The sequence below is a fragment of the Salmo trutta genome, chromosome 36, assembly GCF_901001165.1.
Source record: "Salmo trutta chromosome 36, fSalTru1.1, whole genome shotgun sequence".
NCBI lineage: Eukaryota > Metazoa > Chordata > Actinopteri > Salmoniformes > Salmonidae > Salmo > Salmo trutta.
Window position 1 is genome coordinate 869,843 of NC_042992.1, and position 15,926 is coordinate 885,768.

The 15,926-nt window shown below is 50.3% G+C and overlaps 1 protein-coding gene across 2 annotated transcripts; it reads right to left on the minus strand.

Moving 5' to 3' along the window:
- Nucleotides 1–51: 51 nt before the first annotated feature.
- On the minus strand, nt 52–12,633 carry rida (reactive intermediate imine deaminase A). Of its 2 annotated transcripts, XM_029736112.1 has the most exons (6): nt 12,489–12,633; nt 7,997–8,102; nt 5,016–5,070; nt 4,762–4,830; nt 2,399–2,454; nt 52–562 (listed from the first exon to the last, which is right to left on the minus strand). In XM_029736112.1, the coding sequence occupies exons 1-6, from the start codon at nt 12,551–12,553 to the stop codon at nt 506–508; spliced, it is 408 nt and encodes a 135-aa protein (XP_029591972.1). In that variant the 5' UTR covers nt 12,554–12,633; the 3' UTR covers nt 52–505. The 2 variants fall into 2 exon arrangements, with proteins under 2 accessions (XP_029591972.1, XP_029591973.1); XM_029736113.1 differs by lacking the exon at nt 2,399–2,454.
- Nucleotides 12,634–15,926: the final 3,293 nt, after the last annotated feature.

Consider the following 15,926-nt stretch of genomic DNA (forward strand, 5'->3'; position numbering starts at 1 on the left):
GCTTTGGGTAAGGCCTGTATATAGCTTTGGGTAAGGCCTGTATATGGCTTTGGGTAAGGCCTGCATATGGCTTTGGGTAAGGCCTGCATATGGCTTTGGGTAAGGCCTGCATATGGCTTTGGGTAAAGCTTGCATATGGCTTTGGGTAAGGCCTGCATATGGCTTTGGGTAAGGCCTGCATATGGCTTTGGGTAAGGCCTGTATATGGATTTTGAGAGAAATAAGCTTTTTGTTTACATGGAACATTTCTGGGATCTTTTATTTCAGCTGATGAAACATGGGACCAACACTTTACATGTTTTGTTTATATTTATGTTCAGTGTACAAACAGGAACATGTTATGACATTATATATCCTCTTCAAGGCATTAGAATGTCTGGCCAGTATAGTCTAAGGGTGGTTTGGGTTAATTGAATTAATGTTTAAACTAGGACTATTTCAAGGCTGTTAAACGTTCACTTCCAGGTTAGTTAGTTTACAGCTTGTTGATGCCCTGGCCGGTTAGTCAGGACTCAGAGATGGGTCCCAGAACAGCCACAGCCTCGATCTCCACCAGGCCACCCTGCAGAGAGAAAGAGATGGGGAAAGAGAAAGACAGAGAGAGAAAGAAAGAAACAAAGAGACAGAGAGAGAGAGCCAGAGAGTGAGAGAGAGACAGAGCGAGAGAGAGAGAGAGACAGAGCGAGAGAGAGAGACAGAGCGAGAGAGAGAGACAGAGCGAGAGAGCGAGACAGAGCGAGAGAGAGAGAGAGAGAGAGAGCCAGAGAGGGAGAACCAGAGAGTGAGAGAGAGAGACAGAGCGAGAGAAAGCGAGAGAGCGAGACAGAGCGAGAGAGCGAGACAGAGCGAGAGAGCGAGACAGAGCGAGAGAGCGAGACAGAGCGAGAGAGACAGAGAGAGAGACAGAGCGAGAGAGAGAGGGAGAGAGAGAGCCAGAGAGAGAGTGAGACGGAGAGACAGACAGACACAGAGAGAGAGACAGAAAGAGAGAGACAGAGACAGACAGAGAGACAGGTTAGAATCACCAGTATTACATATTTAATATCAAGTAGATACGTAATAAGTAGAGCTGTGTGGTTATGGTGCTGACTCTGGGGAGGGGTAGAGCTGTGTGGTTATGGTGCTGACTCTGGGGAGGGGTAGAGCTGTGTGGTTATGGTGCTGACTCTGGGGAGGGGTAGAGCTCTGTGGTTATGGTGCTGACTCTGGGGAGGGATAAAGCTGTGTGGTTATGGTGCTGACTCTGGGGAGGGGTAGAGCTGTGTGGTTATGGTGCTGACTCTGGGGAGGGATAAAGCTGTGTGGTTATGGTGCTGACTCTGGGGAGGGTTAGAGCTGTGTGGTTATGACTCTGGGGAGGGGTAGAGCTGTGTGGTTATGGTGCTGACTCTGGGGAGGGGTAGAGCTGTGTGGTTATGACTCTGGGGAGGGATAAAGCTGTGTGGTTATGGTGCTGACTCTGGGGAGGGGTAGAGCTGTGTGGTTATGGTGCTGACTCTGGGGAGGGGTAGAGCTGTGTGGTTATGGTGCTGACTCTGGGGAGGGGTAGAGCTGTGTGGTTATGACTCTGGGGAGGGGTAGAGCTGTGTGGGTATGGTGCTGACTCTGGGGAGGGGTAGAGCTGTGTGGTTATGGTGCTGACTCTGGGGAGGGGTAGAGCTGTGTGGTTATGGTGCTGACTCTGGGGAGGGGTAGAGCTGTGTGGTTATGACTCTGGGGAGGGGTAGAGCTGTGTGGGTATGGTGCTGACTCTGGGAAGGGGTAGAGCTGTGTGGTTATGGTGCTGACTCTGGGGAGGGGTAGAGCTGTGTGGTTATGGTGCTGACTCTGGGGAGGGGTAGAGCTGTGTGGTTATGGTGCTGACTCTGGGGAGGGGTAGAGCTGTGTGGTTATGGTGCTGACTGGTGAGGGATAAAGCTCTGTGGTTATGGTGCTGACTCTGGGGAGGGGTAGAGCTGTGTGGTTATGGTGCTGTGTGGTTATGGTGCTGACTCTGGGGAGGGGTAGAGCTGTGTGGTTATGGTGCTGTGTGGTTATGGTGCTGACTCTGGGGAGGGGTAGAGCTGTGTGGTTATGGTGCTGACTCTGGGGAGGGGTAGAGCTGTGTGGTTATGGTGCTGACTCTGGGGAGGGGTAGAGCTGTGTGGTTATGGTGCTGTGTGGTTATGGTGCTGACTCTGGGGAGGGGTAGAGCTGTGTGGTTATGGTGCTGACTCTGGGGAGGGGTAGAGCTGTGTGGTTATGACTCTGGGGAGGGATAAAGCTGTGTGGTTATGGTGCTGACTCTGGGGAGGGGTAGAGCTGTGTGGTTATGGTGCTGACTCTGGGGAGGGGTAGAGCTGTGTGGTTATGGTGCTGACTCTGGGGAGGGATAAAGCTGTGTGGTTATGGTTCTTACTCTGGGGAGGGCAACAACCTGGTAGGCAGCTCTGGCAGGGAAGTTTTTGCTGAAAACTGAAAGAAAATAAGAAAGTATATTGTACATACAATTTCCCCAAATCATACTGAATTACAGTAGGCCTCATTCCAACCATTTCTATACTGAAATTACATTTCCAAATAAACAGGAAGTGTAGACTCTGAATTACAGGGAGTAGTAACAAATATACTCCTGGCTGAAAACCTGGCTGAATGCTGGTCTAGGCTCTGAATGACAGGGAGTAGTAACAAATATACTCCTGGCTGAAAACCTGGCTGAAAACATGGCTGAAATCCTGGCTGAAATCCTGGCTGAATGCTGGTCTAAGATTCTGTGTCTTTTTACCCCACTGCTTGAGAATACTCTTGGTAGTATTCACACTAAACTAAGGTAATGAACATGAGACGTATTCTCCAGACCATATATTAGACCGAGTGCTGTGAACTTCATGGCTGGTTACAGTCGTATTGACTGTCTGGAACCGTGTGGCTACAGGCTGCAGACAGGACCCAGGGAGAGGGTTGGGTTTCACAGAGCTTCCCTGTATCCTCTTACACTCAGTCTGGCACACACACCAGGGTTCAGCTCCACGCCAGGGTTCAGCTCCACACCAGGGTTCAGCTCCACTGGGCATCGTGATGAGACACACCAGGGTTCAGCTCCACGCCAGGGTTCAGCTCCACACCAGGGTTCAGCTCCACGCCAGGGTTCAGCTCCACTGGGCATCGTGATGGGACCCACCAGGGTTCAGCTCCACTGGGCATCGTGATGGGACCCACCAGGGTTCAGCTCCACTGGGCATCGTGATGAGACACACCAGGGTTCAGCTCCACGCCAGGGTTCAGCTCCACACCAGGGTTCAGCTCCACGCCAGGGTTCAGCTCCACTGGGCATCGTGATGGGACCCACCAGGGTTCAGCTCCACTGGGCATCGTGATGGGACCCACCAGGGTTCAGCTCCACTGGGCATCGTGATGAGACACACCAGGGTTCAGCTCCACACCAGGGTTCAGCTCCACACCAGGGTTCAGTTCCACACCAGGGTTCAGTTCCACTGGGCATCGTGATGGGACCTACCAGGGTTCAGCTCCACTGGGCATCGTGATGGGACCCACCAGGGTTCAGCTCCACTGGGCATCGTGATGAGACACACCAGGGTTCAGCTCCACACCAGGGTTCAGCTCCACACCAGGGTTCAGCTCCACACCAGGGTTCAGCACCACACCAGGGTTCAGCACCACATCAGGGTTCAGCTCCACACCAGGGTTCAGCTCCACACCAGGGTTCAGCTCCACTGGGCATCGTGATGGGACCCACCAGGGTTCAGCTCCACTGGGCATCGTGATAATACCCATAGAGCTGGGATCCCATTGTGAGACCTTTGGACAAGGAACTATGGGAAACCTACCTTAGCAAGGCAGAGACAGACGAGAGTTTAATTATAAAGGTCAGAGGTGCAGCTGTGCGTCAATACGAACTATAACGAAGGATGTCCCATATGTAACTGATTACCACACGTTGGACATGCAGGACGGTTGCATGTCTTTAGCTGTTGCCCTTTCAGACATATTCAGTTCCTGAGAGAGAAGTGCTGTTATTCATGAAAGAGGGCGCCATCGTGTGGACAGTTGTGGACATGCAGGACAGTATGACGAGGTGGACTAAGCTTAAAGGTTCGATGAGGACAGAGAGAGAATCTCAATTGATCTCCTTGACTCCTTGTGTTCTATCTCCTTGACTCCTTGTGTTCTATCTCCTTGACTCCTTGTGTTCTATCTCCTTGACTCCTTGTGTTCGATCACCTTGACTCCTTGTGTTCTATCTCCTTGACTCCTTGTGTTCTATCTCCTTGACTCCTTGTGTTCTATCTCCTTGACTCCTTGTGTTCTATCTCCTTGACTCCTTGTGTTCTATCTCCTTGACTCCTTGTGTTCTATCTCCTTGACTCCTTGTGTTCGATCTCCTTGACTCCTTGTGTTCGATCTCCTTGACTCCTTGTGTTCGATCTCCTTGACTCCTTGTGTTCTATCTCCTTGACTCCTTGTGTTCTATCTCCTTGACTCCTTGTGTTCGATCTCCTTGACTCCTTGTGTTCGATCTCCTTGACTCCTTGTGTTCTATCTCCTTGACTCCTTGTGTTCGATCTCCTTGACTCCTTGTGTTCGATCTCCTTGACTCCTTGTGTTCGATCTCCTTGTGTGTTTTCAGCAGGAGGCGAGAGGACGTGAAGGAACTAATAAATATCATTGAGATTATCCCATAACTTGACCCTTAGCCCCTCACATTGAGATTATCCCATAACTTGACCCTTAGCCCCTCACATTGTCAGGTCAAACACTTACATATCTTATAAACATCGCTGACGTTGACAAAGTCATTCATGTCTGCCAACAGCACGGTTGTCTTGACGACTGGAAGATACAAAAGTAAAGAAGTCTGTCAGATACACCCTGTTCAGATTAGTCTAGATCTCAGGGGGAATTAATCTAATCCTTTTTTGTCTTTTACATTTAATAAACATACATTAATTCTTGTTGATCTGATGATATATATATATATATATATATATATATATATATAACAGAGGGAGGCTTACCATTGTCATAACCACATCCAGCTGCTTTCAGGATCTCTCCCATATTGACCAGAGCCTGTTGGGTGAGGAGGTGGGGGGAGGAGTTGGGGGTTGGGATGAGGGAGGGGTTGGGGGATGGGATGGGGAGGAGTTAGGGAGGAGGGAGGGGTTGGGGTGGGGATGAGGGAGGAGTTGGGGGTGGGGGATGGGGATGGGGGAGGTGTTGGGGGAGCATGTTATAAGAATTCCAGACTAACATGACTAAGTATTATAATAGTACTATATGTTTTACCTCTCTCCCTCCTCCACCATCTCTCCCTTCCCTCCACCATCTCTCCCCTTCCCTCCACCATCTCTCCCCTTCCCTCCACCATCTCTCCCCTTCCCTCCACCTCCTCTCCCTTCTCCACCATCTCTCCCCTCCCCTCCACCATCTCTCCCCCCTCCACCATCTCTCCCCTTCCCTCCACCATCTCTCCCCTTCCCTCCACCTCCTCTCCCTTCTCCACCATCTCTCCCCTTCCCTCCACCATCTCTCCCTCCACCATCTCTCCCCTTCCCTCCACCATCTCTCCCTCCACCATCTCTCCCCTTCCCTCCACCATCTCTCCCCTTCCCTCCACCATCTCTCCCTTCTCCACCATCTCTCCCCTCCCCTCCACCATCTCTCCCTCCACCATCTCTCCCTTCCCTCCACCATCTCTCCCCTCCCCTCCACCATCTCTCCCCTCCACTCCACCATCTCTCCCTCCACCATCTCTCCCTTCCCTCCACCATCTCTCCCTTCCCTCCACCATCTCTCCCCTTCCCTCCACCATCTCTCCCTTCCCTCCACCATCTCTCCCTCCACCATCTCTCCCTCCACCATCTCTCCCCTTCCCTCCACCATCTCTCCCTCCTCCACCATCTCTCCCTTCCCTCCACCATCTCTCCCCTTCCCTCCACCATCTCTCCCCTTCCCTCCACCATCTCTCCCTTCCCTCCACCATCTCTCCCCTTCCCTCCACCATCTCTCCCTCCACCATCTCTCCCCTTCCCTCCACCATCTCTCCCCTTCCCTCCACCATCTCTCCCCCTTCCCTCCACCATCTCTCCCCTTCCCTCCACCATCTCTCCCTTCCCTCCACCATCTCTCCCCTTCCCTCCACCATCTCTCCCTCCACCATCTCTCCCCTTCCCTCCACCATCTCTCCCCTCCCCTCCACCATCTCTCCCTCCACCATCTCTCCCCTCCCCTCCACCATCTCTCCCCTCCACTCCACCATCTCTCCCTCCACCATCTCTCCCTCCACCATCTCTCCCTTCCCTCCACCATCTCTCCCTTCCCTCCACCATCTCTCCCCTTCCCTCCACCATCTCTCCCTTCCCTCCACCATCTCTCCCCTTCCCTCCACCATCTCTCCCTCCTCCACCATCTCTCCCCTTCCCTCCACCATCTCTCCCTTCCTCCACCATCTCTCCCTCCACCATCTCTCCCTTCCCTCCACCATCTCTCCCCTTCCCTCCACCATCTCTCCCTCCTCCACCATCTCTCCCTTCCCTCCACCATCTCTCCCTCCTCCACCATCTCTCCCCTTCCCTCCACCATCTCTCCCTTCCCTCCACCATCTCTCCCCTTCCCTCCACCATCTCTCCCTCCTCCACCATCTCTCCCCTTCCCTCCACCATCTCTCCCTTCCTCCACCATCTCTCCCTCCACCATCTCTCCCTTCCCTCCACCATCTCTCCCCTTCCCTCCACCATCTCTCCCTCCTCCACCATCTCTCCCTTCCCTCCACCATCTCTCCCTCCTCCACCATCTCTCCCCTTCCCTCCACCATCTCTCCCTTCCTCCACCATCTCTCCCTCCACCATCTCTCCCTTCCCTCCACCATCTCTCCCTTCCCTCCACCATCTCTCCCCTTCCCTCCACCATCTCTCCCCTTCCCTCCACCATCTCTCCCCTTCCCTCCACCATCTCTCCCTCCTCCACCATCTCTCCCCTTCCCTCCACCATCTCTCCCTCCTCCACCATCTCTCCCCTTCCCTCCACCATCTCTCCCCTTCCCTCCACCATCTCTCCCCTTCCCTCCACCATCTCTCCCTCCACCATCTCTCCCCTTCCCTCCACCATCTCTCCCTCCACCATCTCTCCCCTTCCCTCCACCATCTCTCCCTTCCCTCCACCATCTCTCCCTCCTCCACCATCTCTCCCCTCCCCTCCACCATCTCTCCCCTTCCCTCCACCATCTCTCCCTTCCTCCACCATCTCTCCCTCCACCATCTCTCCCTTCCCTCCACCATCTCTCCCCTTCCCTCCACCATCTCTCCCTCCACCATCTCTCCCCTTCCCTCCACCATCTCTCCCCTTCCCTCCACCATCTCTCCCCTCCCCTCCACCATCTCTCCCTTCCCTCCACCATCTCTCCCTCCACCATCTCTCCCCTTCCCTCCACCATCTCTCCCTTCCCTCCACCATCTCTCCCCTTCCCTCCACCATCTCTCCCTCCACCATCTCTCCCTCCACCATCTCTCCCCTTCCCTCCACCATCTCTCCCTTCCCTCCACCATCTCTCCCTCCACCATCTCTCCCTCCACCATCTCTCCCTCCTCCACCATCTCTCCCCTTCCCTCCACCATCTCTCCCCTTCCCTCCACCTCCTCTCCCTCCACCATCTCTCCCCTTCCCTCCACCATCTCTCCCCTTCCCTCCACCATCTCTCCCTTCCCTCCACCATCTCTCCCCTCCCCTCCACCATCTCTCCCCTTCCCTCCACCATCTCTCCCCTTCCCTCCACCATCTCTCCCCTCCCCTCCACCATCTCTCCCCTTCCCTCCACCATCTCTCCCTCCACCATCTCTCCCCTTCCCTCCACCATCTCTCCCCTTCCCTCCACCATCTCTCCCTCCACCATCTCTCCCCTTCCCTCCACCATCTCTCCCTTCCTCCACCATCTCTCCCCTTCCCTCCACCATCTCTCCCCTTCCCTCCACCATCTCTCCCTTCCTCCACCATCTCTCACCTGTCTGGCCTGAGCCTGTACCCCTCCCTCCACCAACTTCCCTGAGGCCACGTCCAGCCCCAGCTGGCCGGAGATGTACATGGTCCGATCCACCACCACCGCCTGGCTGGAGCACAGACAACGGGCAATAAGTCACTCTACTAGGAAGTCCACTATGTACAACTCAACCTGCAATAACATAAATAACATGAGCATGTCTACCTCTGCTGAGCTTCCCAGTAAAGCAATGAAAACACTCAAGCGTCCCAGCAAAGTGCTGAAAATAGCCAACGTTTACATATGTAGCTTAATAAACAAGGTTCATGAAATCAATAATTTGCTAGTACCAGATTACATTCATATTCTGTCTGTCTCTGAAACTCACTTAGAAAACACCTTTGATGATACAGTGGTAGAAATACATGGTTATAACATTTACAGAAAATACAGAAATGCCTGTGGTGGAGGTGTTGCTGTTCATATTGAGAACCACATTCCTGTAAAGATTAATGCTAGGAGTAACGCTAGGAGTAACGCCGGGAGTAACGCCGGGAGTAACGCCAGGAGTAACGCCGGGAGTAACGCTAGGAGGAGTAACGCCCGGAGTAACGCCGGGAGTAACGCTGGATTGTAAATTGTCATGGTCAAAACATGTTGATACAACAGTAGCTAAGATGGGGAGAAGTCTGTCCATAATAAAGCACTGCTCTGCCTTCTTAACAGCACTATCAACAAGGCAGGTCCTACAGGCCCTAGTTTCTACCTTCTTAACAGCACTATCAACAAGGCAGGTCCTACAGGCCCTAGTTTCTACCTTCTTAACAACACTATCAACAAGGCAGGTCCTACAGGCCCTAGTTTCTACCTTCTTAACAGCACTATCAACAAGGCAGGTCCTACAGGCCCTAGTTTCTACCTTCTTAACAACACTATCAACAAGGCAGGTCCTACAGGCCCTAGTTTCTACCTTCTTAACAGCACTATCAACAAGGCAGGTCCTACAGGCCCTAGTTTCTACCTTCTTAACAACACTATCAACAAGGCAGGTCCTACAGGCCCTAGTTTCTACCTTCTTAACAGCACTATCAACAAGGCAGGTCCTACAGGCCCTAGTTTCTACCTTCTTAACAGCACTATCAACAAGGCAGGTCCTACAGGCCCTAGTTTCTACCTTCTTAACAACACTATCAACAAGGCAGGTCCTACAGGCCCTAGTTTCTACCTTCTTAACAGCACTATCAACAAGGCAGGTCCTACAGGCCCTAGTTTCTACCTTCTTAACAACACTATCAACAAGGCAGGTCCTACAGGCCCTAGTTTCTACCTTCTTAACAGCACTATCAACAAGGCAGGTCCTACAGGCCCTAGTTTCTACCTTCTTAACAGCACTATCAACAAGGCAGGTCCTACAGGCCCTAGTTTCTACCTTCTTAACAACACTATCAACAAGGCAGGTCCTACAGGCCCTAGTTTTGTCACACCTTGACTAATGTTCAGTCGAGTGGTCAGGTGCCAGAAGAGGGACTTCAGAAAATGACAATTGGTTCAGAACAGGGCAGCACGGCTGGCTCAGAACAGGGCAGCACGGCTGGCTCAGAACAGGGCAGCACGGCTGGCTCAGAACAGGGCAGCACGGCTGGCTCAGAACAGGGCAGCACGACTGGCTCAGAACAGGGCAGCACGACTGGCCCTTAAATGTACACAGAGAGCTAACATTAATAATACGCATGTCAATCTCTCCTAGCTGAAAGTAGAGGAGAGATTGACTTCATCACTACTTGTTTTTGTAAGAAGTGTTGAAATGTTGAGTGCACCGAGCTGTCTATTTAAACTACTAGCACACAGCTCGGACCCTCATGCATATCCCACAAGACATGCCACCAGAGGTCTATTTAAACTACTAGCACACAGCTCGGACCCTCATGCATATCCCACAAGACATGCCACCAGAGGTCTATTTAAACTACTAGCACACTGCTCGGACCCTCATGCATATCCCACAAGACATGCCAACAGAGGTCTATTTAAACTACTAGCACACAGCTCACACCCTCATGCATATCCCACAAGACATGCCACCAGAGGTCTATTTAAACTACTAGCACACAGCTCGCACCCTCATGCATATCCCACAAGACATGCCACCAGAGGTCTATTTAAACAACTAGCACACAGCTCGTACCCTCATGCATATCCCACAAAACATGCCACCAGAGGTCTATTTAAACTACTAGCACACAGCTCGCACCCTCATGCATATCCCACAAGACATGCCACCAGAGGTCTATTTAAACAACTAGCACACAGCTCGGACCCTCATGCATATCCCACAAAACATGCCACCAGAGGTCTATTTAAACTACTAGCACACAGCTCGGACCCTCATGCATATCCCACAAGTGTCACAACTTCCGCCGAAGTTGGTCCCTCTCCTTGTTCGGCCGGCGTTCGGCGGTCGAAGTCGCAGACCTTCTAGCCATCGCTAATCCTCTTTTCATTTTCCATTGGTTTTGTCTTGTCTTGTATCACACCTGGTTCCAATCCCATTCATTACATGTTGTGTATTTAACCCTCTGTTCCCCCTCATTTTCCTTGTCGGTGATTGTTTGTTTGTAAGCTATGTGCAAGATATGTTCTGGTGTGCGACGGGTTTTCTACCCACTTGTATTATTTTGTATATTTTGAGAGAGTTTTTTTAATTTCAGAGTTTTTTTAGTATTTATTAAACTGCTCCGTTTTATACCAAGTTCGATCCCCTGCGCCTGACTTCCCTGCCACCAGCACGCACCCTTACAACAAGACATGCCACCAGAGGTCTCTTCACAGTCCACAAGTCCAGAACAGACTATGGGAGGAGCACAGTACTACATAGAGCCATGACTAAATGGAGCTTTATTCCACCACTCTCTACTCCTATAACCTCTCTACTCCCATAACCTCTCTACTCCCATAACCTCTCTACTCCCATAACCTCTCTACTCCCATAACCTCTCCACTCCCATAACCTCTCCACTCCCATAACCTCTCCACTCCCATAACCTCTCCACTCCCATAACCTCTCCACTCCCATAACCTCTCTACTCCCATAACCTCCCTACTCCCATAACCTCTCTACTCCCATAACCTCCCTACTCCCATAACCTCCCTACTCCCATAACCTCTCTACTTCCATAACCTCTCCACTGTAGCCGAGTGGCCTAACGTTACGATAATGTCTAATTCATTGGGTAATTAATTATGGAATATAAATATGGAAGTGTCTGCCATGGCTGGGATCCCCCAGGTGGTGCTACATATTGGGGTGGCAGGGTAGCCTAGCGGTTAGAGCGTTGGGCTAGTAACCGAAACGGTTGCAAGTTCAAATCCCCGAGCTGGCAAGGTACAAATCTGTCGTTCTGCCCCTGAACAAGGCAGTTAACCCACTGTTCCTAGGCTGTCATTGAAAATAAGAATTTGTTCTTAACTGACTTGACTAGTTAAATAAAGGTAAAATAAAAAATATTGGTACTAGAAGAGGTCGCCTCCTACATTGAACACCTAGAGAAAGCTGTATAAACGTGACACCGTATGGAGACTGGAATATCAAGTAGCCTTAAATAACCAGATCCCTTCTAGCTAATAAGTTAAATGTGACTTCTCCTTTAGCCTACTGTTTTTAATTAGGCCAACACCAAGTCACCAAATAACACATGGAACATGTTATTGTATTTCCTTTGAAGTACTATGACTGCACTGCACAGTCTCTGTAACAGACAACCTTAGTGGGGTGGACCTTGATCCTCTGATCATGGTAACAAACTCCTCCCACTCCTCCTTTATTGGCTCCTGACCACAGTTGCCAACTTTTAGTAAACTAATTTTAACTAGCCTTTTAGTAAACAACTTTTAACTAGCCTTTTAGTAAACAACTTTTTGGTATTTTCTGTGTGTATTTTCTTATTCTCTTATGCTGTCATGATTATGTAATTTGTTGTGTAATTGTGAAATGCAGCACTCCTTTGCAAAACAACATTGGTCTCAATGGGGACTCCCTGCTAAAATGGTCTCTGTTATAGTGTGGACACTATATAAATAATGACATGGTTATTATTGGCATTGACCGTGACCTTTCCCCTTTGATGTCATCACTAAGAGTCAGATCTGTGTAATGTGATTCTACCACCGGTTGAGTGGGCTATATAGTTCTGCTATATTTGTACCGTTTGTACCTGGCTGTACACCTTTTAGTTGTTGGGTTGAAAGTAAAGGAAAGTAATATTGAAATGCGTGTGGGCATTCCTTGCCAAGTTACTACAGTCTCAAATGGGACTCCCTGCTAAAATGAAAGGTTCAAAAACATAACATTGTTTCTAACCCCACTTTATATAGTCATATCAGGTGTTGATCTACTTATTCATGGGATAATGAAACACAGTCCATAGCGATGTAGATAAGCCACGCACTAAGTTGCATTCTAAAGATTTACCACAAAACACATTGATGAATGATTAGTAAAATATAGGTGAGGTCCTACCTGTAAATCCCCTGCCTTATAGGTGCTCTAGGAGTATAAGGAAAGAGTTTCTGAACAGCAGCCATCGTGTCCAGAGTATACTACAGTCACAGAAGTCAGCTTGGGACAAAGTGAAGTGAACCGCTGCCCAGGAAAACCTTTGACTCGACAAACACTGCTGGGGCAAAGTATCTGCAGTGGCTGGCATTACGCTAGACGTGCAACAAGCTAAGGGTGGAGGAGGCCATTTCCCTTTATACAAGGTCAAGTGCTTTGGCTGATGGAAAAGTGCAAGAGAAATCAAAATCACTAGTGCAGGATGACTTCTATGAGTGTCCATGTGCAAGTGTATGGATAGGAGACTGGGATATGGTATCATTACTATGGATATGAGACTGGGATATGGTATCATTACTATGGATATGAGACTGGGATATGGTATCATTACTATGGATATGAGACTGGGATATGGTATCATTACTATGGATATGAGACTGGGATATGGTATCATTACTGTGGATATGAGACTGGGATATGGTATCATTACTGTGGATATGAGACTGGGATATGGTATCATTACTGTGGATATGAGACTGGGATATGGTATCATTACTATGGATATGAGACTGGGATATGGTATCACCACCACCACCACAGACCATTACAGTAACCTAATATAGCCCAACCTTTAGACACCACCACCACCACAGACCATTACAGTAACCTAATATAGCCCAACCTTTAGACACCACCACCACCACAGACCATTACAGTAACCTAATATAGCCCAACCTTTAGACACCACCACCACCACAGACCATTACAGTAACCTAATATAGCCCAACCTTTAGACACCACCACCACCACAGACCATTACAGTAACCTAATATAGCCCAACCTTTAGACACCACCACCACCACAGACCATTACAGTAACCTAATATAGCCCAACCTTTAGACACCACCACCACCACAGACCATTACAGTAACCTAATAGCAGACACACTTTTCTTTCCTACCTGTAAGATCCATTTGACACTGGTGCAGAAGCAGTGTGGATTATCTTTCTGGAAACTCCAGACATGTTTTCCAATGAGCTGTTATTTTAGTCAGTGAGAAGACAAGTGTGTGAGTGAAGGGAAAGTGCTAAACAGAGATGTTACCAACTTGATTCCCGCAACCTTCAGCTCAAGACAATAGCCTCTACCATAAAACACACCCAATAAAAGCAGATATAGACTGAGGAACCCCCATAGACCGAGGAAGCCCCCATAGACCGAGGAAGCCCCCATAGACCGAGGAAGCCCCTCTAGACTGAGGAAGCCCCTCTAGACCGAGGAAGCCCCTCTAGACCGAGGAACCCCCCCATAGACCGAGGAACCCCCCATAGCCCGAGGAAGCCCCACTAGACCGAGGAAGCCCCGCTAGACCGAGGAAGCCCCTCTAGACCAAGGAAGCCCCGCTAGACCGAGGAAGCCCCGCTAGACCGAGGAAGCCCCTCTAGACCGAGGAAGCCCCTCTAGACCGAGGAAGCCCCGCTAGACCGAGGAAGCCCCTCTAGACCGAGGAACCCCCTATAGACCGAGGAACCCCCTATAGACAGAGGAACCCTCTATAGACAGATGAACCCCCTATAGACAGAGGAACCCTCTATAGACAGATGAACCCTCTAGACAGAGGAACCCCCTATAGACAGAGGAACCCCCTATAGACAGAGGAACCCTCTATAGACAGATGAACCCTCTAGACAGAGGAACCCCCTATAGACCGAGGAATCCATATAGACCGATGAACCCCCTCTAGACAGAGACAGAGGAACCCTCTATAGACAGATGAACCCTCTATAGACAGAGACAGAGGAACCCCCTATAGACAGAGACAGAGGAACCCCCTATAGACAGAGGAATCCTCTATAGACAGAGGAACCCCCTATAGACAGAGACAGAGGAACCCCCTATAGACAGAGACAGAGGAACCCCCTATAGACAGAGACAGAGGAACCCCCTATAGACAGAGGAATCCTCTATAGACAGAGGAACCCCCTATAGACAGAGACAGAGGAACCCCCTATAGACAGAGGAACCCCCTATAGACAGAGGAACCCCCTATAGACAGAGACAGAGGAACCCTCTATAGACAGAGGAACCCCCTATAGACAGAGACAGAGGAACCCTCTATAGACAGAGGAACCCCCTATAGACAGAGGAACCCCCTATAGACAGAGACAGAGGAACCCCTATAGACAGATGAACCCTCTATAGACAGAGGAACCCCTATAGACCGAGGAATCCATATAGACAGATGAACCCCCTATAGACAGAGACAGAGGAACCCCCTATAGACAGAGGAACCCCCTATAGACAGAGGAAACCCCTATAGACAGAGACAGAGGAACCCCCTATAGACAGAGACAGAGGAACCCCCTATAGACAGAGACAGAGGAAGCCCTATAGACAGAGGAACCCCCTATAGACAGAGACAGAGGAACCCCCTATAGACAGAGGAACCCCCTATAGACAGAGGAACCCCCTATAGACAGAGACAGAGGAACCCCCTATAAACAGAGACAGAGGAACCCTCTATAGACAGAGACAGATGAACCCCCTATAGACAGAGGAACCCCCTATAAACAGAGACAGAGGAACCCCCTATAGACAGAGGAACCCCCTATAGACCGATGAACCCCCTATAGACAGAGGAACCCTCTATAGACAGAGGAACCCCCTATAGACAGAGGAACCCCCTATAGACAGAGACAGAGGAACCCCCTATAAACAGAGACAGAGGAACCCTCTATAGACAGAGACAGATGAACCCCCTATAGACAGAGGAACCCCCTATAAACAGAGACAGAGGAACCCCCTATAGACAGAGGAACCCCCTATAGACCGATGAACCCCCTATAGACAGAGGAACCCCCTATAGACAGAGGAACCCTCTATAGACAGAGGAACCCCCTATAGACAGAGACAGAGGAAACCCCTATAGACAGAGGAACCCCCTATAGACAGAGACAGAGGAACCCCCTATAGACAGAGGAACCCCCTATAGACCGATGAACCCCCTATAGACAGAGGAACCCCCTATAGACAGAGGAACCCCCTATAGACAGAGACAGAGGAACCCCCTGTAGACAGAGGAACCCCCTATAGACAGATGAATCCCCTATAGACAGAGACAGAGGAACCCCCTATAGACAGAGGAACCCCCTATAGACAGAGGAACCCCCTATAGACCGAGGAACCCCCTATAGACCGAGGAATCCATATAGACCGATGAACCCCCTCTAGACAGAGACAGAGGAACCCCCTATAGACAGATGAACCCTCTATAGACAGAGACAGAGGAACCCCCTATAGACAGAGGAACCCCCTATAGACCGAGGAATCCATATAGACCGATGAACCCCCTACAGAGGCTTGCGAAGGTATTCATCCCCTTGGCATTTTTCCTATTTTGT

Excerpts from the sequence above, each read along its gene's own strand:
- rida (XM_029736112.1), bottom strand. The coding sequence starts at position 12,553 with ATGGCTGCTGTTCAGAAACTCTTTCCTTATACTCCTAGAGCACCTATA. Across the intron at positions 8,103-12,488 it reads ATAAGGCAGGGGATTTACAG|CCAGGCGGTGGTGGTGGATC; the intron begins GTAGGACCTCAC and ends TCTGTGCTCCAG. Across the intron at positions 2,455-4,761 it reads CAGCGATGTTTATAAGATAT|TTTTCAGCAAAAACTTCCCT; the intron begins GTAAGTGTTTGA and ends ATTTTCTTTCAG.